Source organism: Eleginops maclovinus, chromosome 22 (assembly GCF_036324505.1).
Source record: "Eleginops maclovinus isolate JMC-PN-2008 ecotype Puerto Natales chromosome 22, JC_Emac_rtc_rv5, whole genome shotgun sequence".
Lineage (NCBI taxonomy): Eukaryota > Metazoa > Chordata > Actinopteri > Perciformes > Eleginopidae > Eleginops > Eleginops maclovinus.
In genome coordinates this window covers 23,916,455-23,943,725 of record NC_086370.1, presented here as the reverse complement: position 1 = coordinate 23,943,725, position 27,271 = coordinate 23,916,455, and the positions used below count along the sequence as shown (strand labels likewise).

Sequence of the window (27,271 nt, the reverse complement as noted above, 5' to 3'; positions counted from 1 at the left end):
TGGCTTACATCGTTATATTAAAACCAGCTGTTTGTGTGTGTGTGTGTGTGTGTGTGTGTGTGTGTGTGTGTGTGTGTGTGTGTATGTGTGTACCTTCAGCTGGTCTTTGGGGAAGTCTTTCCCGTCGTTGAGACCCTCCAGGTTGGTGATGAACTGACTGCAGGACATCCTCTTCCCCACGTTCTGCAGACCATAAACACACCGTCATCACAGACATCCCATAATATCCACAAGTACTCATACTGTGTGTACTCATACTGTGTGTACTCATACTGTGTGTACTAATACTGTGTGTACTCATACTGTGTGTACTCATACTGTGTGTACTCATACTGTGTGTACTCATACTGTGTGTACTAATACTGTGTGTACTCATACTGTGTGTACTCATACTGTGTGTACTCATACTGTGTGTACTAATACTCTGTGTACTCATACTGTGTGTACTCATACTGTGTGTACTCATACTGTGTGTACTCATACTGTGTGTACTCATACTGTGTGTACTAATACTCTGTGTACTCATACTGTGTGTACTCATACTGTGTGTACTCATACTGTGTGTACTCATACTGTGTGTACTCATACTGTGAGCGTCTGACTCCCAGCAGATGGAGTTTCTGCGTCGTCATGGTAACGCTCAGTTTGTGAACCTGTTTCAGGAAGTGATGACCGTCACCGCGGCAACAAGCTGTCCAATCACACGCGCCGAGCAACACCTCCGAGTCACACACAGTACCAACGAGTAAAAGTACTGCAAACTGAAGTACTTTAAGTACTGCAAACTGAAGTACTTTAAGTACTGCAAACTGAAGTACTTTAAGTACTGCAAACTGAGGTACTTTAAGTACTGCAAACTGAAATACTTTAAGTACTGCAAACTGAAGTACTTTAAGTACTGCAAACTGAGGTACTTTAAGTACTGCAAAGTACTGCAAACTGAGGTACTTTAAGTACTGCAAACTGAAGTACTTTAAGTACTGCAAACTGAAATACTTTAAGTACTGCAAACTGAAGTACTTTAAGTACTGCAAACTGAAGTACTTTAAGTACTGCAAACTGAAGTACTTTAAGTACTGCAAACTGAAGTACTTTAAGTACTGCAAACTGAAGTACTTTAAGTACTGCAAACTGAAGTACTTTAAGTACTGCAAACTGAGGTACTCTAAGTACTGCAAACTGAGGTACTTTAAGTACTGCAAACTGAAGTACTTTAAGTACTGCAAACTGAAATACTTTAAGTACTGCAAACTGAAATACTTTAAGTACTGCAAACTGAGGTACTTTAAGTACTGCAAACTGAGGTACTTTAAGTACTGCAAACTGAAGTACTTTAAGTACTGCAAACTGAAATACTTTAAGTACTGCAAACTGAGGTACTTTAAGTACTGCAAACTGAAATACTTTAAGTACTGCAAACTGAAATACTTTAAGTACTGCAAACTGAGGTACTTTAAGTACTGCAAACTGAAATACTTTAAGTACTGCAAACTGAAATACTTTAAGTACTGCAAACTGAAATACTTTAAGTACTGCAAACTGAAGTACTTTAAGTACTGCAAACTGAAATACTTTAAGTACTGCAAACTGAAGTACTTTAAGTACTGCAAACTGAAATACTTTAAGTACTGCAAACTGAAATACTTTAAGTACTGCAAAGTACTGCAAACTGAAATACTTTAAGTACTGCAAACTGAAATACTTTAAGTACTGCAAACTGAGGTACTTTAAGTACTGCAAACTGAGGTACTTTAAGTACTGCAAACTGAAGTACTTTAAGTACTGCAAACTGAAGTACTTTAAGTACTGCAAACTGAAGTACTTTAAGTACTGCAAACTGAAGTACTTTAAGTACTGCAAACTGAAATACTTTAAGTACTGCAAACTGAAGTACTTTAAGTACTGCAAACTGAGGTACTTTAAGTACTGCAAACTGAAGTACTTTAAGTACTGCAAACTGAAATACTTTAAGTACTGCAAACTGAAATACTTTAAGTACTGCAAACTGAAGTACTTTAAGTACTGCAAACTGAGGTACTTTAAGTACTGCAAACTGAAATACTTTAAGTACTGCAAACTGAAATACTTTAAGTACTGCAAACTGAAGTACTTTAAGTACTGCAAACTGAAGTACTTTAAGTACTGCAAACTGAGGTACTTTAAGTACTGCAAACTGAAATACTTTAAGTACTGCAAACTGAAATACTTTAAGTACTGCAAACTGAAGTACTTTAAGTACTGCAAACTGAAATACTTTAAGTACTGCAAACTGAAGTACTTTAAGTACTGCAAACTGAAATACTTTAAGTACTGCAAACTGAAGTACTTTAAGTACTGCAAACTGAAGTACTTTAAGTACTGCAAACTGAAATACTTTAAGTACTGCAAACTGAGGTACTTTAAGTACTGCAAACTGAAGTACTTTAAGTACTGCAAACTGAAGTACTTTAAGTACTGCAAACTGAGGTACTTTAAGTACTGCAAACTGAAGTACTTTAAGTACTGCAAACTGAGGTACTTTAAGTACTGCAAACTGAGGTACTTTAAGTACTGCAAACTGAAGTACTTTAAGTACTGCAAACTGAGGTACTTTAAGTACTGCAAACTGAGGTACTTTAAGTACTGCAAACTGAGGTACTTTAAGTACTGCAAACTGAGGTACTTCTGAATGAGTGTGTTTGTGTTTACTTGTTTACATACAGCAGAATAAATAAACAACAGGAACTGAATTAGAAACACAAACATCGTTTATACACCTTTCATGAAGTCACTCACGTTTCCGTGGAGATCAGAGTTCAGCAACATGACGGCACAGGTCAGAGTGTGGACGCTGTCTGAGAGAGAGACAGGAGAGAGACAGGAGAGAGAGAGGAGAGAGAGAGGAGAGAGAGAGGTGAGAGAGAGAGGTGAGAGAGAGGAGAGAGAGAGGTGAGAGAGACAGGAGAGAGAGAGGAGAGAGAGAGGTGAGAGAGAGGTGAGAGAGAGAGGTGAGAGAGACAGGAGAGAGAGAGGTGAGAGAGACAGGAGAGAGACAGGAGAGAGAGAGGAGAGAGAGAGGAGAGAGAGAGAGGTGAGAGAGAGGAGAGAGAGAGGTGAGAGAGACAGGAGAGAGAGAGGAGAGAGAGAGGTGAGAGAGAGAGGTGAGAGAGACAGGAGAGAGAGAGGTGAGAGAGAGGTGAGAGAGACAGGAGAGAGAGAGGAGAGAGAGAGAGGAGAGAGAGAGGTGAGAGAGAGAGAGGTGAGAGAGAGGAGAGAGAGAGGTGAGAGAGACAGGAGAGAGAGAGGAGAGAGACAGGAAAGAGAGAGGTGAGAGAGAGGAGAGAGAGAGGTGAGAGAGACAGGAGAGAGAGAGGAGAGAGACAGGAAAGAGAGAGGTGAGAGACAGGAGAGAGAGACAGGAGAGAGAGAGGAGAGAGACAGGAAAGAGAGAGGTGCGAGACAGGAGAGAGAGAGGTGAGAGAGAGGTGAGAGAGAGGTGAGAGAGAGGAGAGAGAGAGGTGAGAGAGACAGGAGAGAGAGAGGTGAGAGAGACAGGAGAGAGAGGAGAGAGGTGAGAGAGACAGGAGAGAGCGACAGGAGAGAGAGAGGTGAGAGAGACAGGAGAGAGCCAGGAGAGAGAGAGATGAGAGAGACAGGAAAGAGAGACAGGAGAGAGACAGGTGAGAGAGAGAGGAGAGAGGTGAGAGATACAGGAGAGAGATACAGGAGAGAGAGACAGGAGAGAGTGACAGGAGAGAGGTGAGAGAGAGAGAGACAGAGACAGGAGAGAGAGAGAGGTGAGAAAGACAGGTGAGAGCGAGAGGAGTGAGGTGAGAGAGAGAGACAGAGACAGGAGTGAGAGAGAGAGGTGAGAGAGACAGGAGAGAGCGACAGGAGAGAGCGACAGGAGAGAGAGACAGGTGAGAGAGACAGGTGAGAGCGACAGGAGAGAGAGACAGGAGAGAGCGACAGGAGAGACAGGAGAGAGAGAGGTGAGAGAGACAGGAGAGAGCGACAGGAGAGAGAGAGGTGAGAGAGACAGGAGAGAGCGACAGGAGAGAGACAGGAGAGAGGTGAGAGAGAGAGACAGAGACAGGAGAGAGAGCGACAGGAGAGAGAGAGGTGAGAAAGACAGGTGAGAGCGAGAGGAGTGAGGTGAGAGAGAGAGACAGAGACAGGAGTGAGAGAGAGAGGTGAGAGCGACAGGAGAGAGGTGAGAGAGAGACAGGAGAGAGGTGAGAGAGAGACAGGAGAGAGAGATTACTATTATGTAATACTGTGTTACTGTTGTACCAGCTGTACAATGTGTCTGCAAGACAGACAGACAGACAGAAAGACAGACAGACAGGTACCTGCAGATGTGTGTGTGTTGCTCTGTCTGTATCTCCTGGAGAACTGAGCGAGGACTCTCTCTCTTTCCTGAGTCTCTCCAATCAGAGCGAAGCGGCTCAGGAACAGCCTGAACACAAACCTTTATTAACAACAGCCTGAACACAAACCTTTATTAACAACAGCCTGAACACAAACCTTTATTAACAACAGCCTGAACACAAACCTTTATTAACAACAGCCTGAACACAAACCTTTATTAACAACAGCCTGAACACAAACCTTTATTAACAACAGCCTGAACACAAACCTTTATTAACAACAGCCTGAACACAAACCTTTATTAACAACAGCCTGAACACAAACCTTTATTAACAACAGCCTGAACACAAACCTTTATTAACAACAGCCTGAACACAAACCTTTATTAACAACAGCCTGAACACAAACCTTTATTAACAACAGCCTGAACACAAACCTTTATTAACAACAGCCTGAACGCACCTGAGCGCCTGGTCGATGGTGAGTCCACTGAAGTCGAAGTTGCTCAGGTATTCCTCGGCCACCATCTGACTGAAGTCGTTGCTGTGGACACACACAGGAGAGAGTGAGAGCCAATCAGAGCACAGGATCACCTGCTGGGTGTGTAACGAGGAGCACTGACTTCTTGCCCAGGTGTCGAGCCACGTCTGACTTCCTGAAGCCGTCCAGTTGATACAGCCGCTTGGCCAGCCGTTTGGCCGCCTGCAGGTCAGCCTTCGTGCCATTGAGCATCGCCTCCTCACCGCCGCCCAGCGCCAGGCGCTCCGCCACGTCAGCCTGAGGATACAGCAGCTCGGGGGGGCGGTTCACAGTGCGCTCCCTGACACACACACACACACACACACACACACACACACAGTCAGGACTTTCAGGTCCTGTTTCTCGCTGCTGAACCAGAGATCTGCTTCCTGTTCCCAGACTTCCTCTCCACACGGCCGAGGCTGATTTTCATCTCATTACCTATTCATCAAACAAATGCAAACAGCTAAACAGCAGCTGAGTCGCTGGGAGGAGAGCCTCTGATGGTCCAGAGAAACCTTTATTAAAAAACACCGAACATGCTCTAGTGTTGGGATCCAATGAGGAATACATATCACTGTAAACAGCAGCAGCATGTTTACACGTTCAGAGACACGCTGTCAGTCTGCAGCTCGTCGGTCTCCATGGTAACCTTTGTTTCACATCAAGGTAACTGTAGTTTGTTGCCACGGTTACTGTCAGACCACAGACACACAACCATCACACTACAGACACACAACCATCACACTACAGACACAACCATCAAACTACACACACACTACACACACACTACAGACACACAACCATCAGACCACAGACACACAACCATCACACTACACACACACAACCATCACACTACACACACACAACCATCACACTACACACACACAACCATCACACTACAGACACACAACCATCACACTACAGACACACAACCATCACACTACAGACACACAACCATCACACTACAGACACACAACCATCACACTACACACACACAACCATCACACTACAGACACACTACACACACACTACAGACACACAACCATCAAACTACACACACACTACACACACACAACCATCACACTACAGACACACAACCATCAAACTACACACACACTACACACACACAACCATCACACTACAGACACACAACCATCACACTACAGACACACAACCATCAAACTACACACACACTACACACACACAACCATCACACTACAGACACACAACCATCACACTACAGACACACAACCATCACACTACAGACACACAACCATCAAACTACACACACACTACACACACACTACAGACACACAACCATCAAACTACACACACACTACAGACACACTACACACACACTACAGACACACAACCATCAGACCACAGACACACAACCATCACACTACAAACACACAACCATCACACTACAGACACACAACCATCACACTACAGACACGCTGTGAACACGCTGTGAACACGCTTTGAACACGCTGTGAACACGCTGTGAACACGCTTTGAACACGCTGTGAACACGCTTTGAACACGCTGTGAACACGCTGGAACACGCTTTGAACACGCTACAGACACACTACACACACACTACAGACACACAACCATCAGACCACAGACACACAACCATCACACTACAAACACACAACCATCACACTACAGACACACAACCATCACACTACAGACACACAACCATCACACTACAGACACGCTGTGAACACGCTTTGAACACGCTTTGAACACGCTGTGAACACGCTGTGAACACGCTGTGAACACGCTTTGAACACGCTGTGAACACGCTTTGAACACGCTGTGAACACGCTTTGAACACGCTGTGAACACGCTGTGAACACGCTTTGAACACGCTGTGAACACGCTGTGAACACGCTGTGAACACGCTGTGAACACGCTGTGAACACGCTGTGAACACGCTTTGAACACGCTGTGAACACGCTGTGAACACGCTTTGAACACGCTGTGAACACGCTTTGAACACGCTGTGAACACGCTGTGAACACGCTTTGAACACGCTGTGAACACGCTGTGAACACGCTGTGAACACGCTTTGAACACGCTGTGAACACGCTGTGAACACGCTTTGAACACGCTGTGAACACGCTTTGAACACGCTGTGAACACGCTGTGAACACGCTGTGAACACGCTTTGAACACGCTTTGAACACGCTGTGAACACGCTGTGAACACGCTGTGATCCTGCAGCCTCCCAGCAGGGGGCAGGATTCAGAAATTTTAAAATTCTTCTCGTTAGAAATGAATCTTCAGAACGGTGATTTCTTGAACTCTCTCCTCGGTGTTTGTCTCGTTGATGGTGACGCTCGTTGCCAGGTCATCAAACTTTCAAACACATTTACTTCTTCTCATTTCTTTCTGTCTAAACACGGACGTGGTTTCATTTCCTTTAACAGAAATAATAATCGCTGCTTTGATAGTATCTTTAACTCGCGCTGCACTGAGTTCAATTGAAATCAAACGCACCTATCTGCAGTGGAGCAGCCTCCGTCCTTCATGGCAGTCCGGGTCTGGGTCCGGCTCTGAGTCCGGTTCTGAGTCCTGCTCTGAGTGTGGGTGTCAGTCCGGTACTGAGTCCGGGTCTGAGTCCGAGTCTGAGTCTGGCTCTGAGTCCGGCTCTGAGTCCCCACAAACAGAGCGGCGCTGCACAGTGTGAATGAAACACAGAAGTGATGAACCGCAGCGCCCACTTCCTTTAAATCCACTCCAACTTCCCCTCAAACTGCAGAATCAGCTCCAAAACATAAAGGACTGAAAGTAAAAGCACTCATGATGCAGGGTGGGCGGTTCACTGCAGGGCAACAAAGAGGACTTCATTCCTTAAAATATTACAATACCTTTATATTGTGCAGCTCTTTTGGGATATTATTATGATAATCATTGTATGATCTACAGACTACATTATTTTCTCACTTTTTTAATATTTTGTTACAATTTGTTTTATTATTTCTTGATTTTTTGGGTATATTTTACTGCTTATATTTCAAGTGAATTCACTGCCATTTTTGGATATTTTACTGAAAATCTATCAGATATTTCCTTGGTATTATTTTTAGATATTTTCCCTGCTGTTTTAAAAACTTTATTGAACTGATATTCCATTTGATGTTTTAAAAAGAAAATATATTTTATAATTTAGCATTATAAAATGGATTTAAATAAAGTACAAGCTACACATACTTTTGTTAAATATATTTATATATATATATATTTATATATATATAAATATATATATAAATATATATATATATTTATTTATATATAAATAATCGTTTGTCCTGCATCTTAAAGCAGTGGTAAATTATATACATTTTGAGTAATCATTATTGGCATCACGTTAAACCACATTATTGTGCAGCTAACATTGTGTTTGAAGTTTTGAACTAAAGGAAAGAAACCTGTTTTTAAAGATCTCCAGCACCTGCATGAACCCTGAGTTTAAGGAATAAACTTTTCAGCCAAAGAGGACAAATAAAAAACTGCTCTCCAGCTTTCCTCTGCAGATCTCAAACACAACTGATTTCATACTCAGACCTCAGACCAACCACAATGCTAAATATATAAGAGTGTGTGTGTGTGTGTGTGTGCCCGGATGTTTCTGGCAGCTTCCTCCAGCAACACAACCCATTCACACAGGACAGAAATAACCTCTCCACCAACAAGACGCAGGAAACTCCGAACAGCAGCCACAGAGTACAAACAGAGCAGAGCCAGATCATCCAAACTGAATTATCGTCCCACAGACTTCACCAACCCAGAAATGTAGAAACAAAAACCAGTGAAATATTAGAAATAAATCATGGAAGGATAATCCCCTGTACTTCAACCAACTGTCTTTTAGCACCGTTAGCATCCTGGTTTCTGTCAGGAAGTGAGACAGAGCATAATTCCTCTTTTATATACACACAAAATACGCCAGATTTTACAACACATCGTGATAACGTTATTTTCATCTTGCCAAATACTCATTATTTCTAAAGGGAGCCTGAACGCACCATAATGTAAGTCAACGGAAGCTCCATCCTCCATCAGATACTCCTAATAGCTTATAGCTAACGTTAGCCAGCTCTCCTGCAGGTTTCAACACTGATTTGTTGCGGCATCATAGGAACAATAAGACGTTTAGACGGCCAGTTTACAGATTCAGATTAAAAAATCCTTCCTCCATACGAAAACAGTTCCAGCTGTTTCTGTAAACCTGCTGACAAACCCAGTCTGAAAAATGTTTTATTTCTGTCCGTCATTTATACCGGTTACATACCTCTACTCCGACATTGACGTCTAATTGTCGGAGTAGCGGGATTTCCACTTTTTTTAAACGTGCCACTACTCCGACAATAATGTTTCCATTGGGTTGGGTCTGCATAGCTCCACTTCAGTGGAAGCATTCGGAGCGGTATTTGACACTATCAGACATGCAGGCCCCCCTCCTAGAGGCATGTCGGAATAGGGGCATGTGGTGATAGAGGCATGTGGTTATAGGGGCATGTGGTGATAGAGGCATGTGGTTATAGGGGCATGTCGTTATAGAGGCATGTCGTTATAGAGGCATGTGGTTATAGAGGCATGTGGTTATAGAGGCATGTGGTTATAGGGGCATGTAGGAATAGAGGCATGTCGTTATAGAGGCATGTGGTTATAGGGGCATGTCGTTATAGAGGCATGTGGTGATAGAGGCATGTGGTGATAGAGGCATGTGGTTATAGGGGCATGTCGTTATAGAGGCATGTGGTGATAGAGGCATGTGGTTATAGGGGCATGTCGTTATAGAGGCATGTGGTTATAGGGGCATGTAGGAATAGGGGCATGTCGTTATAGAGGCATGTGGTTATAGGGGCATGTCGTTATAGAGGCATGTGGTTATAGGGGCATGTAGGAATAGGGGCATGTCGTTATAGAGGCATGTCGTGATAGAGGCATGTGGTTATAGAGGCATGTGGTTATAGAGGCATGTCGTTATAGGGGCATGTAGGAATAGAGGCATGTCGGAATAGAGGCATGTCGTTATAGAGGCATGTGGTTATAGAGGCATGTCGTTATAGGGGCATGTAGGAATAGAGGCATGTCGGAATAGAGGCATGTCGGAATAGAGGCATGTCGTGATAGAGGCATGTCGTTATAGGGGCATGTCGGAATAGAGGCATGTGGTGATAGAGGCATGTCGTTATAGAGGCATGTCGGAATAGAGGCATGTGGTGATAGAGGCATGTGGTGATAGAGGCATGTCGTTATAGGGGCATGTCGGAATAGAGGCATGTGGTTATAGGGGCATGTCGTTATAGGGGTATGTCGTTATAGGGGCATGTAGGAATAGAGGCATGTCGGAATAGAGGCATGTCGTTATAGAGGCATGTCGGAATAGAGGCATGTCGGAATAGAGGCATGTCGGAATAGAGGCATGTCGGAATAGAGGCATGTCGTGATAGAGGCATGTCGTTATAGGGGCATGTCGGAATAGAGGCATGTGGTGATAGAGGCATGTTGTTATAGAGGCATGTCGGAATAGAGGCATGTGGTGATAGAGGCATGTTGTTATAGAGGCATGTCGGAATAGAGCATGTCGTTATAGGGGCATGTCGGAATAGAGGCATGTCGTTATAGAGGCATGTCGGAATAGAGGCATGTCGTTATAGAGGCATGTCGGAATAGAGGCATGTCGTGATAGAGGCATGTCGTTATAGGGGCATGTCGGAATAGAGGCATGTGGTGATAGAGGCATGTTGTTATAGAGGCATGTCGGAATAGAGGCATGTGGTGATAGAGGCATGTTGTTATAGAGGCATGTCGGAATAGAGGCATGTCGTTATAGGGGCATGTCGGAATAGAGGCATGTGGTGATAGAGGCATGTCGTTATAGAGGCATGTCGGAATAGAGGCATGTGGTGATAGAGGCATGTGGTTATAGGGGCATGTCGTTATAGAGGCATGTGGTGATAGAGGCATGTGGTGATAGAGGCATGTGGTTATAGAGGCATGTCGTTATAGGGGCATGTAGGAATAGGGGCATGTCGTTATAGAGGCATGTCGTGATAGAGGCATGTGGTTATAGAGGCATGTGGTGATAGAGGCATGTGGTTATAGAGGCATGTCGTTATAGGGGCATGTAGGAATAGAGGCATGTCGGAATAGAGGCATGTCGTTATAGAGGCATGTGGTTATAGAGGCATGTCGTTATAGGGGCATGTAGGAATAGAGGCATGTCGGAATAGAGGCATGTCGTGATAGAGGCATGTCGTTATAGGGGCATGTCGGAATAGAGGCATGTGGTGATAGAGGCATGTCGTTATAGAGGCATGTCGGAATAGAGGCATGTGGTGATAGAGGCATGTCGTTATAGGGGCATGTCGGAATAGAGGCATGTCGTTATAGGGGCATGTCGGAATAGAGGCATGTCGGAATAGAGGCATGTCGGAATAGAGGCATGTCGTTATAGAGGCATGTCGTGATAGAGGCATGTCGTTATAGGGGCATGTCGGAATAGAGGCATGTCGGAATAGAGGCATGTCGTTATAGAGGCATGTCGTGATAGAGGCATGTCGTTATAGAGGCATGTCGGAATAGAGGCATGTGGTGATAGAGGCATGTCGTTATAGGGGCATGTCGGAATAGAGGCATGTCGTTATAGGGGCATGTCGGAATAGAGGCATGTCGGAATAGAGGCATGTCGGAATAGAGGCATGTCGTTATAGAGGCATGTCGTGATAGAGGCATGTCGTTATAGGGGCATGTCGTTATAGGGGCATGTCGGATAGAGGCATGTCGTTATAGAGGCATGTCGTGATAGAGGCATGTCGTGATAGAGGCATGTCGTTATAGAGGCATGTCGGAATAGAGGCATGTCGTTATAGAGGCATGTCGTTATAGAGGCATGTCGTGATAGAGGCATGTCGTGATAGAGGCATGTCGTGATAGAGGCATGTCGTGATAGAGGCATGTCGTTATAGAGGCATGTCGGAATAGAGGCATGTCAGAATAGAGGCATGTCGTTATAGAGGCATGTCGTTATAGAGGCATGTGGTGATAGAGGCATGTCGTTATAGGGGCATGTGGTGATAGAGGCATGTCGGAATAGAGGCATGTCGGAATAGAGGCATGTCAGAATAGAGGCATGTCGTTATAGAGGCATGTCGTTATAGAGGCATGTGGTGATAGAGGCATGTCGTTATAGAGGCATGTGGTGATAGAGGCATGTCGGAATAGAGGCATGTCGGAATAGAGGCATGTCGGAATAGAGGCATGTCGTGATAGAGGCATGTCGTTATAGAGGCATGTCGGAATAGAGGCATGTCAGAATAGAGGCATGTCGGAATAGAGGCATGTCAGAATAGAGGCATGTCGGAATAGAGGCATGTCGTGATAGAGGCATGTCGTTATAGAGGCATGTCGGAATAGAGGCATGTCAGAATAGAGGCATGTCGGAATAGAGGCATGTCAGAATAGAGGCATGTCGGAATAGAGGCATGTCGGAATAGAGGCATGTCAGAATAGAGGCATGTCGGAATAGAGGCATGTCGGAATAGAGGCATGTCGTGATAGAGGCATGTCGTTATAGAGGCATGTCATGATAGAGGCATGTCGTTATAGAGGCATGTCGGAATAGAGGCATGTCAGAATAGAGGCATGTCGGGATAGAGGCATGTCGTGATAGAGGCATGTCGTTATAGAGGCATGTCGGAATAGAGGCATGTCAGAATAGAGGCATGTCGTTATAGAGGCATGTCGTTATAGAGGCATGTGGTGATAGAGGCATGTCGTTATAGAGGCATGTGGTGATAGAGGCATGTCGTTATAGAGGCATGTGGTTATAGAGGCATGTGGTGATAGAGGCATGTCGTTATAGAGGCATGTCGGAATAGAGGCATGTCGTGATAGAGGCATGTCGTTATAGAGGCATGTGGTGATAGAGGCATGTCGTTATAGAGGCATGTCGGAATAGAGGCATGTCGTGATAGAGGCATGTCGTTATAGAGGCATGTGGTGATAGAGGCATGTCGTGATAGAGGCATGTCGGAATAGAGGCATGTCGGGATAGGGGCATGTCGTTATAGGGGCATGTCGTTATAGGGGCATGTCGGAATAGAGGCATGTCGGAATAGAGGCATGTCGTGATAGAGGCATGTCGTTATAGAGGCATGTCGGAATAGAGGCATGTCGGGATAGAGGCATGTCGTTATAGAGGCATGTCGTGATAGAGGCATGTCGTTATAGAGGCATGTCGTTATAGAGGCATGTCGTTATAGAGGCATGTCGTTATAGAGGCATATCGTTATAGAGGCATGTCGGGATAGGGGCATGTCGTGATAGGGGCATGTCGTTATAGGGGTATGTCGTTATAGGGGTATGTCGTTATAGGGGCATGTCGTGATAGAGGCATGTCGTGATAGAGGCATGTCAGAATAGGGGCATGTCGTTATAGAGGCATGTCGTTATAGAGGCATGTCGGAATAGAGGCATGTCGTTATAGAGGCATGTCGGAATAGAGGCATGTCGTTATAGAGGCATGTCGTTATAGGGGCATGTCGTTATAGAGGCATGTCGTTATAGAGGCATGTCGGAATAGAGGCATGTCGGAATAGAGGCATGTCGTTATAGAGGCATGTCGGAAGATAGGCATGTCGTTATAGAGGCATGTCGGTATAGGGGCATGTCGTTATAGAGGCATGTCAGAATAGGGGCATGTGGTTATAGAGGCATGTCGTTATAGAGGCATGTCGTTATAGAGGCATGTCGGAATAGAGGCATGTCGTTATAGAGGCATGTCGTTATAGAGGCATGTCGGAATAGAGGCATGTCGTTATAGAGGCATGTCGGAATAGAGGCATGTCGGGATAGAGGCATGTCGGAATAGAGGCATGTCGTTATAGAGGCATGTCGTTATAGAGGCATGTCGGAATAGAGGCATGTCGTTATAGAGGCATGTCGTTATAGGGGCATGTCGTTATAGAGGCATGTCAGAATAGAGGCATGTCGTTATAGAGGCATGTCGGAATAGAGGCATGTCGGAATAGAGGCATGTCGGAATAGAGGCATGTCGTTATAGAGGCATGTCGTTATAGGGGCATGTCGTTATAGAGGCATGTCGTTATAGAGGCATGTCGTTATAGAGGCATATCGTTATAGGGGCATGTCGTTATAGAGGCATGTCGTTATAGAGGCATATCGTTATAGGGGCATGTCGTTATAGAGGCATGTCGTTATAGAGGCATGTCGTTATAGAGGCATGTCGTTATAGAGGCATATCGTTATAGGGGCATGTCGTTATAGGGGCATGTCGTTATAGAGGCATATCGTTATAGAGGCATGTCGTTATAGGGGCATGTCGTTATAGAGGCATGTCGTTATAGGGGCATGTCGTTATAGAGGCATGTCAGAATAGAGGCATGTCGTTATAGAGGCATGTCGGAATAGAGGCATGTCGTTATAGAGGCATGTCGTTATAGAGGCATGTCGGAATAGAGGCATGTCGTTATAGAGGCATGTCGGAATAGAGGCATGTCGGGATAGAGGCATGTCGTTATAGGGGCATGTCGTTATAGAGGCATGTCGTTATAGGGGCATGTCGTTATAGAGGCATGTCGTTATAGAGGCATGTCGGAATAGAGGCATGTCGGAATAGAGGCATGTCGTTATAGAGGCATGTCGTTATAGAGGCATGTCGTTATAGAGGCATGTCGTTATAGAGGCATGTCGGAATAGAGGCATGTCGTTATAGAGGCATGTCGGAATAGAGGCATGTCGGAATAGAGGCATGTCGTTATAGAGGCATGTCGTTATAGAGGCATGTCGTTATAGAGGCATGTCGTTATAGAGGCATGTCGGAATAGGGGGTGCACCGCATTTATAACATTCAACTTCAACTGTGAAATATTCGATCCAAAAGGTTTGACAAACAATGAAGAAACTTGCTTCCAGTTGGCTAATTGTTTTAGAAGCAGCTTTCAGACAGAACAGACATGGTGACATCACTACCACTCTAGCTCCTATTGGCTAACGAACGAACACATTGTACATCATAGGCTGAGGGGCCGTGTTTGTTGACTAGGATTTAGTTGAAATGCCTTAAGTTTGACCAAACATAAAGTTTGGTCTCAAACCATGAAACTCTGGACCCAGTTCTCCAAACTCCTAATGTCTCATTTCCTTTAGAAGAGAGAAAGGGTTAAGGAGAAAGTCAAAGAGTCCGACATCCAAGGAGAATGACGGGAATAAATCAAACAAAGAGCAAACCCAGAGAAACCCAGACTGTTATTTTCTAGGGTGTGTCAGCCTTCATTCACCCAGCCTCAAACCACAACAACCATCACACACCACACCAACACACACTCAGACTTCCTGTCTGTGGTTCCTATACTTTAAAAACACTAAATATATAATTCCTTTAAAGAGCTTCTTACTGCAGATCAAACAATCAGGAGAAAATGGTGATTTTTCATGGAGGACTATTTCCAGCGGCAGATGAATCCACATTTGGTGTTCAGTGTGTGTGAAGTAATTAATTACAATTGTGGGTTGTTTACTGTGTTTTAACATAATACATGTTTCTGAACATCTCAAAATTCAGTCTTTTTCCGGAAGAATGTTAAGAATCTGACTTTAAAAAAACTCAAATGAAATTCTGATTTATTCCTGAAAATTTGACCTTTTCTTAAACATTTAAACTGACAAAATTTATTTCAGAAAATCCCAAAATCCGGACAAAAACACGTTCTTCCCGTTTCCTTATTTTTATATTTTTTCTGAAAATTTGAACTTTCTCACTTTTTCTGATGTCTCAAAATTCTTTCATTCTGATTAAAGGAAAAGGAAACATTTCAAGGAAACAGTTCAAATAGAACTCTGAGTTTGAATGATACAAAGCAGATGCTAGGTGTTCTTGTTCAGTGTAGTTTGTAAAGACCTGAAGATGTCCATCAGGACTTAAAGAGTCCCTGTTTCCTCTCCTGTAGCTCTATGGGTGGCAGTGCATGTAAAGGGTCTGAATATTTTTAGATAAAATAGGTCAGATATTGTTATTGTGGTTATTATTATCACCTGTAGACGGCGGGGTATGGGGGGGAGTAAAGGTACCGGTCCTCAAGAGCTCCGCCCCCCCAACACAGCAGGTAGCTGGCCATGTGGAGAGGAGGGGGTGGGGGCGTCACCGGTGGAAACGGAGAGATGACATCATGAAAACATAATCCGATGATGTCATAGTAATCCTACGTCCCGTTTCCTCCTCGTCTGTTTTTACTCCTCTCCGTTGTTATCCCATTCTCCTCTCCTCCTTTGTTTTTAATCCGTCTCCTCTTCCTCTCTGTTGTTATCCCATGTTCCTCCTCTTCCTCTGTTCCTTCTTCCTCTCAGTTTCTTCCTCACAGATTTCCACGCCGGCTCTTTCTCTTCGCAGCACAACTTTCCTCCCTCCTCATCTCCTCTCAGAGTGGGGAGGAGTGAGTGTTTCCCTCCCCCCCCCCGATCCTCTCCCACCCCTCTTCCTCCCTTTGTCTCCTCCCACCTTCCTGGAGCTTTTTATCCCACTCTCGTTCCAGTAGCTGACCAAACCTCACCTTCTCGCAGACGCCAGATAAAACAATCAAAACACTAATTATTGTTTTATTTACTGCCTTTATAATATTAGTTAGATACAACGTTTACATACATAATTTAGTGGAGAAGCTTAATCAAAAGCAGCTGAGCTTAAACAGGTCAAGGGTCAGGGTGAGGGGGGGGATTTACTGAAAATATTTGAGAGTTTTGCTCAGGGAGTGTCTCTGGTTTCTGTTTTCTCTGACCGAGTGGGAGGTCTTTCTCCATAACGTCTCTGAGACTCTGAATGAATCCATCTGGAAATTCCCTCCAAAGGCTGATAAAAGTGTCTGTGTGTGTGTGTGTTCTGGAAGAAGTTTCATTACACTGAAGAAGAAAAAGAAGAAGAGTGTGTGTGTGTGTGTGTGTGTGTGTGTGTGTGTGTGTGTGTGTGTGTGTGTGTGTGTGTGTGTGTGTGTGTGTGTGAGCTCAGGGATAACAGTGAGGCCTTGAATCAGAGCCAGGCGGCCCTAAATGGGAGTAAAGGATTCTACTTTTACTCCTAACACATCTGCACAGCACCTCACACTAACCTGCATTCCCACTTTATGATTTATGAAGTAAAAAGCTAATGTTGGGCTATAAAGGAACTACAGCACGGTCACATGACTTCACGTCTCCACCGCTAAGCTAAAGGAGGCTAATGTTGGGCTATAAAGGAACTACAGCACGGTCACATGACTTCACGTCACCACCGCTAAGCTAAAGGAGGCTAATGTTGGACTATAGAGGAACTACAGCACGGTCACATGACTTCACGTCTCCACCGCTAAGCTAAAGGAGGCTAATGTTGGACTATAGAGGAACTACAGCACGGTCACATGACTTCACGTCTCCACCGCTAAACTAAAGGAGGCTAATGTTGGGCTATAAAGGAACTACAGCACGGTCACATGACTTCACGTCTCCACCGCTAAGCTAAAGGAGGCTAATGTTGGGCTATAAAGGAACTACAGCACGGTCACATGACTTCACGTCACCACCGCTAAGCTAAAGGAGGCTAATGTTGGGCTATAAAGGAACTACAGCACGGTCACATGACTTCACGTCTCCACCGCTAAGCTAAAGGAGGCTAATGTTGGACTATAGAGGAACTACAGCACGGTCACATGACTTCACGTCTCCACCGCTAAGCTAAAGGAGGCTAATGTTGGCTATAAAGGAACTACAGCACGGTCACATGACTTGACGTCTCCACCGCTAAGCTAAAGGAGGCTAATGTTGGGCGTGATGACGTTTAGTCGTCTCATTTACACACTTATTAGCAACATCCACTTTTAAATCCACCAGTGGGGTATTTACTGACGTGTTTTATGTGGTAAAACAAAACATTAAACTCTCTTCATTTTGTGTTAACCACAGACCTGATTTTAGGATAACAAACAAAACACATTCAGGAAACCATTGACCTCCAGATCAGAGGAAAGGGAAGTGATGAAATGCTGTCAGGGTTCAGGACTCGTTACGCTGTTTTCTGAAGGTAAAACACTGGGTAAGTAACTAATGTCACCACGCTTCAAACACTCCCTGTAACGTCAGAATTAGAGAGGATTGTTTCTCCTCTCTGAAACACATTCAGATGTTTCCTCCCGTGAAGATCTCCTTCCTCGTCAGACTAGAATAATAAAATAATCCCCTGAACAGAAAGTCTGTCGACTCCCGGCTCAGAGAGGACGATAAACAGAGGTTTCCTGAGATGAACTCACATTGAGACGTGGAGAGAATAATAAGATGCTGACTTATGGTAAAAACAGATTCACAAATTTACTGGAAGATAAACAAATTTACTGGAAGAAACTCATACTTTTACCACAAAAACCCACAAATCACATAAGACCCATTTATTTACAAGAATAAATTAAAAAATGGACAAATTAACTTTAAAATTCCCAAAAACTTTTAAGGGACTTAAATTGTTAAAAATAAAAGAATAATGGAAAAAATTGCTCATCTAAGAGAACAGTTTTGAAAAATGAGACTTAAACTCCTTAATTTATGAGAAAAACACCAACAACAAATTCACCGTAATGCTCTGAGCTCTACTGCTCTCACACCATCTATTTCCACACATGACTTCACCTCTGTGATTCACACAAAATAATCTCAGCTTTCAGTTGAAGTAAAAACAGTCTATAAATATTTCAGTTCCTCCAAAACCTGTCCACATAATTAAATCCACACCCTTCTGACCAGTTTCAAATCTCTCCTCAAAAACGAGCAAATTACAGTAAAAAAATGCAAAGAATGTTTTTCAGACACGACGAGAACTTCAGGACAAAGAAGAAGAATTCATCTGGAAAAAAGTTAAACAGCCGGGGATAAAACCAAAGACAGCAGTGTGTGTGTGTGTGTGTGTGTGTGTGTGTGTGTGTGTGTGTGTGTGTGTGTGTGTGTGTGTGTGTGTGTGTGTGTGTGTGTGTGTGTTTACGTGTGTGTGTGTGTGTGTGTTTACGTGTGTGTGTGTGTGTTTACGTGTGTGTGTGTGTGTGTTTACGTGTGTGTGTGTGTGTGTTTACGTGTGTGTGTGTGTGTGTGTGTTTACGTGTGTGTGTGTGTGTGTGTGTGTGTGTGTTTACGTGTGTGTGTGTGTGTGTGTGTGTTTACGTGTGTGTGTGTGTGTGTGTGTTTACGTGTGTGTGTGTGTGTGTGTGTGTGTGTGTTTACGTGTGTGTGTGTGTGTGTGTGTGTTTACGTGTGTGTGTGTGTGTGTGTACGTGTGTGTGTGTGTGTGTGTGTGTGTTTACGTGTGTGTGTGTGTGTGTCAGACACTGTATAATTAAACCCATGTGTGTTTGTGTCTCACAGCCAGTCAAATCCTCACACATGCTTATAAATACACACATATGTTCATACTTCAACCCTTGTGGGGACACATACACACACTCCTCACTTCTTTTAGGACGCGCAGACTGAAACTGCTAATGTAGAAAATAGTAGTCTGAACGTTAGTAATGAAGTGGAGAAGTCTCATGGTGACATCTGGTAGTAAACAACTGCATTATATTATTCACATCTTCAAAGTGTCTCTGGTGCCATCCTGTGGCTGCTTTGTGTTACTGCAGCAGCGTTAACCTTGTGTTACAGTGAGACACAAATAAATAATCTTGAATTGGATAGACACTCAGTTTGCATATTCCTAAAACGGTAGAAGACGCACACAACTACATCTGAATAAGTGTCGCTAAATAAAGAGCTTCCCTCTCCTGTAGTTCCATAGTTGTTGGTGCATGTAAATGGTGTACAAAGGCTGAAATCCCAGTGTTCCCAGAGGAAGTTTCTCTCCCCCACTCACTAGTAAAACTGCCCCCAAATAAAGGTTATTTTACCCAAGGAACCTATCACATCTCATCCTATGGATCAGTGTGTGGACAGGAAAAGAGTAGGACTCACCTCGGGCTCCCGTGCAGCGACGGCGCTGAGTTCGTCTTCCGGAAACCATCCTTTGGTCCGGAGCGTCGACCCGTCTCCCTCTCTGATCCGGTCCTCAGCGGGGGGGCGGGGCCGTCTCTGAGGAGCCCCGCCCCCCCACTGAGGGCGGTGTCTGAGCGTGAGGAGGGGGGTTCGGGGTGAGCCAGCGGGGCGAAGCTGAGCTCCATGATCTGCTTAGCGCTGTCGCAGATCTGACTCTGAAATACAAAGAATTTCCAAAACGAGGGTGAGGAACACAGTGCAGATTTGTTGTACATGTGTTGTTGTTTTTTGTAAATTTGCGATTTTAAATGCAGAAAATAGTAACCTGTGAGTTATATCTCATAAATGGACTTTTCTCAGGATGTTACCCCCGGCTACCCCACTGTCCCTACAGAAGGTGTGATTATGTAACCAGAGGTGTCCCTTACCTGAATCTCGGGGGTGAGGGTGGGCAGGTCGAAGGTGAACACGGAGGTGGACCCGGAGGTCAGCAGGTCCACGCTGTCCAGGCTGCTGTAGGACGTGCCTTTAGCTCGGTGCGACTCCATGATGCTCTCGAAGTGTCGGCTGAACGAGTCCAGGTTGCTTTCCGACGGCCGGTGAGGACTGCCCAGAGAAATGGGAGACTTCAGGCCGCCATGAGAGTCCGACGCTGACAGCGCTCTGCAGATTCAAACTTCTACGCTTTAGAGAATCAGAAACGCGACAACAAGATCTCCAACAGGTCCTCCAGAGGCCTGAGAGAGGGACTGCCCTGTCTCAGTTTTAATGTGTTTAATTTGTGAGAATATATCGTTATAAATAATGGACCCTCCATATGTAAAGTCCCTTCAACCTTACAATATCAACTGCATAAACAGACATTCTGAAAATATTGGCCAAATCCAACCCTATCTGTTTGGGCAGCCCTAAAGCATCATGGGAAGTGTAGTTTGCTGGCTCACCCCTTTAGCAGCAGACTGAAGACCTCGTCCTCCTCTCTGGTGGCTCTTTGCTTCTGTCGGTCGCCCAGCATCCTCACACTGGCCCAGCTCACCACTCCTTCCTCTTCCTGTTCATATTCCTCCTCCTCCTCTTCCTCCACCTTCGTTCGCCCGTCCGTCCGGGGTTTGGGAGAGGGGGGGCTGAAGGAGTTTCCCAGGAAGCTGCGATTACTCCCAAAGTCTGAGTCCGCCTCCTCAGCTGCCTCCGCCTCGGCCTCCGCCCGCATCACCTGCACCAGACCACAAAACGTATTAACCACATCAGTCTGTCTGCAGCTCCGAGTCCCGCTGTGGGACTCATGAAGGACTCCTGACTCTGATTCTGAAGTGCATTAACACAGACTGATAAAAGCCCAAAGTGTTCTGAGAGAGGAACGAGACAAAGCTTAAATCTGATTGGACGACGCACCTCGTCCAGGTCCGTTTCGCGGTAGCAGCGCAGCGGCACGGCGTCCAGGTCCGTCTCGGAGTATTTGATGGTCTGGCGGATGATGCCAGTCTTGGGTGCGGAGCCTCGGGTGTCGGAGGTCACCAGCTCCACCTCGATCTGCCGCACCTTGTGATGCGTCACCTTTGGGGCCTCGATGTCCCGGCCCCTCCTCTGATTCGTTGTTTTCACGCGGAGGGAGGAGCGAGGGGCGGGGCTTGGCGCGACACTGGGCGGGGGGGTCGCGGCTTCTGCAGGAAAAAACAGTGAGAGAAATCTCATATTTCAAGTTCCTATTTTTCTCATACATTTATAACGTAGATCCCTGAAAAATATTCACGATTTATTTTTCTCCACATACATTTGTTTTCCACATATATTACTCACTGAAATCTCAACAGATATCCAAGGGTTGTTTCTTACATCTGTGCATTAAATCTCTGATTTGCACATTGGTACGTTTTTTCTTAAAAATGAGTGAGCTGAATCTCCTCCTCAGCTCCTCCTGTACATCTTATTACTTCTTCAAGATTTTCTCTAGTCTATCTTAACCACACGTACTTAGCGTAAATCAACACGTAGATTTTTGAGTATTTTTTTATTCAATTGTAAATAAAACCTCAGAAAATATGAAAGTTTGTTTTCCATTACTTTTGTGCATTTTCATTTCTGAAACTTTCACATTTTTTCTCTGGTGAATTCTTCCTGATTTAAATGTGCTATACTTTTCAAACCTCTTATCCATGATGATGCAGTTATAAACATTCAGGTTGTTTTTAAAACAACAGAGGGGCAGATTTGATGTAGTTCTGGTTCCCTGGAGTAAAGGCCAGATTAAGATGCTGAATAAAAACAGGAAGTGAGTTGTGGAAGTAGTAACACTCGGAGTACAGTTAATTACTGTAAAGCTGCTATATCTGATGCTATGCTCCAGCTCATTGGATCGGAAAGGATGGAAGCTGTTGGTACTTCACTCGGGTTAAGAAACAAAATGAATGTATAAAAACGTATGACGATAAACGTGTCGGTGTTAAATGCTTTTAAACCGATCTACAGAGCTCTCGTTATGTACAAAGAACAAGTCTATGTTTCCAATGAGACAAATAACAGAAGAACAATAGCTCACACTAAAGAAGCAGGTGCAGTTATTAATGCATGACAAAGGATTTAATCACCTGGTATGATAACGAAGATACCGCTATCATACCAGGTGTGTAAATGGTCCAATGGATTTTCAGAACCTGTCAACCCAAACATGCTTCTTATTATGGGTTATAACTGATATCTAGAACATAAGTAACTTAATTAACCATTAATTAAATCTTAAAAGTATAAACATTTGTAGGAAAGTGCTTTCTTTCTACCGTTAATGAGCTTTTTATTGCACGTCTCCTATTTTAAAATGGCTTTTCTTCTGTGGTGTTTCCTCTCCTGTAGATCTTTAGGGGTTAGTGCATGTAAATCCCCGCGTTCAGTAACAGTACCTTTCCTGCAGCGACTCTCCTCCGTCGGTCCTCCAAACAGGAAGTCCCACTTTGCTTGAGCGATCTTCTGCGACCGCGAGGACGGAGTCGCTGTCGAGCCGTCAGACTGCAGGAGGAGAGACAGCAGTCATTACATCATGCACCTGTTACAGGAATGATCTATAACCAGACACAAAAGCTAGCAGTGCACATTGATTTCTGAGTTTGACCTCTTGAATTGTCCCCAGAGATTTTCCGTTCTAGTTTAGAATTAAAACATCATGCAATTTTAGTTTTAAAGTCTACCCAATCTACAGAACCAAAGAAATGCAAGGGGGCACTCTTCAAAGACTTCAAAACAGCATCAAAAACTACGTTAAAGGCCCTTTAAATGACATTATTATTCCCACAAACACAGATAAACTGTTGTGTTAAGCATTTAACAATACATCCTGTTAGGCTCAGACTCCCAACGGCCTGCAAAGCTTCATGGGAGATATAGTTGTTGACTGCTAACTCAGGGATTCATTTCCAAAAGGGTTGCCCTTTTTTGCGGACACTTAACCAGAGAAAAACAAGATAAAAACAAGCCATGCAACTCTCAAATGACCTGAAACATATCTGCTCCTGTGATATTTGCACATATTGAAATGAGATCATTGCAATGAAATGGAAAAAAGAGGCAAAATGGACTGAGCTGCTAAAGTCATCAGCTGGATAATAGAAACCCTCCATGATCAATCAGGAAACTAAATGAGTGGTGTGGAAGGACTGTTTGATTTCTGTTGCTTATTTACAAAAGGCAAATGTCCAGAAAACACGAACAGGATTGAATAAAGTTAGGCCGAAGAACTCCTAAGAGTTAAATCCCTTCCCATCCTAATATTTGTCCTTGTTGGATGTTGTAAATGAAGCTGATGCAAGAAACATATATTAACGTATCGTAGACCCTCCCCCCCTCCCCCCCTCCACCCAGCCGACCTGTATCCCTGACCCGGTGTCGGCCGTGTCGTGGCTGCACTGGCTGGAGGTTTCTGGGGAAGTACTGTCGTTCCCCTCCAGCTGGGAGTCTCCCATGCTGCCCGTTACCCCACTGGAGCTCTGAGAGGACGTCCCAGCAGCCCCGCTGTGGTCCTGACCCTCCTCCCTTTCGCTGTTGGTCACACTTCTAACTGGAGTGTGGTAGTCCTGCGAAGACGTCTTTATCCCTACCGGCTTTCTATAGTTCACCTCTTTGCTCGGAGAATAAACTTGAGCGCTTGTTGTTCTGAAGTCACAGAGTTCAGAAGAGTTCAGGTTCCTGGGGGGGGGGCAGCTAACAGGACTGCAGGGGAATCTCCTGGAGAGCTCAGGGCTGTCCATAAGTGATCCAGCAAAGCGGTCATCATACAAAGCGGTCATCGGTTTGTGGTCTCCAGGGTGGAGTGGTGGCTGGTAGTGGTGCAGGGCTGAGCCGTCCTTAGTGGGGGAGGAACGCCGATGATGCTGGCGGTCCAACACTTGGGATTGAGAGGCGGCTGCACAGTTCAACCGGGCCGACGAGGCTGGAGATGCCGGTGAAGACGAACTTTTCTGGGATAAGAGAGGTGAGACACGTCCTGGTCTGGTGTGAGGTGTTGCGTGCTCTGTTTTCCATCTGTAGTTCTGGTTGTCGGACTGCAGAGACTCGAGGGAGCCTTGCCCATGGTGAGCGATAAAAGGATGGGATTCCCTCAGGAAAGACCCTCTCATTTTGGGACTTTCCAACATTTGGGCCTCTGTTTGAGAAGATGTTGGAGAGGGAGGCCGCCTTTCAGCTAAAAGGGTGGACCTTTTGGTAGCCTCCACAGCTAACTTAGAAGCCACATTAGCATTTAAGCATTTGGAGAGGTTCCTCCTGCCATAGGTAGGGCTGACTGCGCCGCCGGCTCGGCTGCAGCAGCGCGACGCTCTGCAATGAGAGGAGTTATCACTATAAGAGTAGAGTGAACCGTCTGTGGCATTGTGACTGGTGTCTGAAATGTTGCTATAGCTACTTTTGACACTCTGGTGGGGGTTCATAGCTTGATAGCCAGTTCTCGAGGGGAACATGCTCATTGGGATCTCATGCTGGATGTCCGTGGGTCTCCCTGCAGGTAACGGTGGGTGAAATTTGCTGGACAACCTGGGGCTTTCGTCCCCCGCCCATTGCCTATGCTGGCTCTGGGGGGGGCCATGAGAGCGAGGAGTCGAGGTTGGACCCACTGAGTGGTATCCCGATTGGGTAGACAGGTGTTCATGAGCAGGACTTCTTGGTAGTGCATTCACCAAACTGCGGCTCACTCCCCTGTCCAAGAGCTCGGCCTTTGATGGCAGGGAGTGGGCACTGCGGGGCAGGACAGGTGACCCCCCCCAGGACCGGCAGCGAGAGGACTGGAAGTGCCGTGGCAGCGTTGGGCTGCAATGCTCTGGGATGTGACCAGCAAATCTGCGCCTGAGTTCTGGGGATCCAAACTCCTCCAAGGCCCTGTAGGTGGCGTCTCTGGCCACCGGGTCTGGGGTGGTCCTCTGCAGGTAAGGCGAACCCTGGGGGCTCCGAAACGGGTGAAGGTGATTGGGATAAGGGTCGCCTTGCTCTGGCTGCCCGTTGTACCGGAGCCGATCACTCAGCCGTTCCTGGAGCTGCCCTTCTGTTCTGTTGGGAGGATTTCCCGACTCACTTCGGCACGTATGGTGCCCGTGAACGTTAGCTTTCTCTACGAAGCCAAAGGTCACCACAGAGGTCTTCCCCTCCTCGACCCCCATCCCCGGGGCTTCATAGGACTTCCGGGTGCTGGTAGGGGTGTTGGGACCAGTGATTGTCCCAGAAGAAGTAGAAGACGGGGAGATAAGCATCCTTCCCAGTGGGTAAGGATCCATGTGAGCAGACTGACTGTGTCCTAATGGGCCGTGCTGGCATGGACCGGGTGTTCCAGGTGCAAGGACCTGGAGTAATTGATTTAAACTGTCATGCAACACATCCTGACGGTGGAACCGGGTAGGAGACCCTGTAGCGTCAGGGTTTTGGAGCTGGAAGCTGACCGACTGCCTCGGGGGAGACTTTGAGGCGGGTAAGCTGTGGCTACTAAACCCAGTTTGGTGCTGAGAGACTGGGGGAAGAGCATGGGTGTGGTTTGGGCTGGCGCTTCTCTGGCAGTGAGGGAGGACGTCCGGGCACTGAAGCATCTGAGGAGTCCCATCTCCTCGTCCTTCCTCCTCAGCAACAGACCTCACCTCCACATACAGGTGAAGCACTTTACCTGCCTGAGACATGTTGGCACTAAAGGCCCTGAGCTTCCCTTGAACTTCTCTGTGTGTGCAATGTCTCCCTTTGGGACCCAGAGCCAAGCTGACAAGGATCAGACGGTCGATAAGAAATACCAGGTCTGTCCTTAGCGTGTCTTCAACCTGCAACAGAAACAGAAGCAATGTTATAGACGGACAATCTTTACAAAATAAGAGAATCTGTAAAGTAGACTTCAACTATCACAACATCCTTTCCTCACACATGCTTTCCAGTTCAGAAAGAAGAAGATCAACAACAGGAGGATGAACAAAGTATAGCAGAAATATGGCAGAAATAACTCAGGCCATTACTCATACACTTCAGTCCTCTGTGAATCTATGTAAGGCAACTAGTGCTGGGATGAGCTGGTTCACTGCTCCATCAGAAACCAGAGACCTCGTGTTTTATTCATCAGAGAGTGAAGCCAACGCTACGGAGGCAAAGACGGAGAGCTCATTAAATCAGTTTTGGTTCAAAGTTAGGTGTGTGTCTACAGTTTCTCTACCTATTACAGATTCTACAGTGATTCTGCAGCGTGAATCAGGGAGAGACGTTTCTATGCTGTCTTTAAAAATCCTGACTCTTTCACTGACTTTCTGCATAAAATGATGGGATTTTATTTTTATCTCAAAACTGAAAACATCACTTTTAGTCGGATCTAAAAAAATGTCCCAATCTCCTTCTGCAATAAACCAAAATGTTTTGATATGTATTTAGTGTTGAATCCTCTTTTCCTGGTTTTCTTTGGAATAAATTGAGCTCTTTTTACAGGCTATATAAACCTACAGGTATGCCTGAGTTGTATCTGTGAGGAACTCTGCACTGCGCTCACAGTTTACAGCTTTACAGATTTACACTCCGACTACAGATAAGCTCACCCTCGACATAACTTTACACACAGGATAAACTAAAGGCCAGTTCTCTTTAACCTGAAGGTTCTTCTTTACATTCACAGTGAAGTTTGTTAAAGTTAAAAATTAGCATCAAAGTGCCTTAGTGATGCATTTAAGTGTCCAAAGATGAGCTCTGTAAACAACCCTTAACTAACCCTAACAACAACAACAACAATAACAATAATAATAATAAAGATAATAATTATAATAATAATAATAATAAAGATAATAATAATAATAATAATAAAGATAATAATAATAATAATAATAATAATAATAATAATAACAATAATAACAATAATAATAATAATAATAATAATAAAGATAATAATAAT

The 27,271-nt window shown here is 45.0% G+C and overlaps 1 protein-coding gene across 1 annotated transcript in view; it reads right to left on the bottom strand.

Moving 5' to 3' along the window:
• LOC134858675 (uncharacterized) overlaps positions 1-27,271 on the bottom strand; it is a 41,105-nt gene that overhangs the window by 11,118 nt on the left and 2,716 nt on the right. The window contains 11 exon segments of the mRNA XM_063874683.1: positions 94-183; positions 2,776-2,834; positions 4,332-4,438; positions 4,813-4,893; positions 4,973-5,170; positions 19,867-20,102; positions 20,316-20,550; positions 20,832-21,100; positions 21,280-21,548; positions 22,782-22,887; positions 23,742-26,165. Coding sequence (XP_063730753.1) covers positions 94-183; positions 2,776-2,834; positions 4,332-4,438; positions 4,813-4,893; positions 4,973-5,170; positions 19,867-20,102; positions 20,316-20,550; positions 20,832-21,100; positions 21,280-21,548; positions 22,782-22,887; positions 23,742-26,030 — 3,939 coding nt within the window. The 5' untranslated portion in view covers positions 26,031-26,165.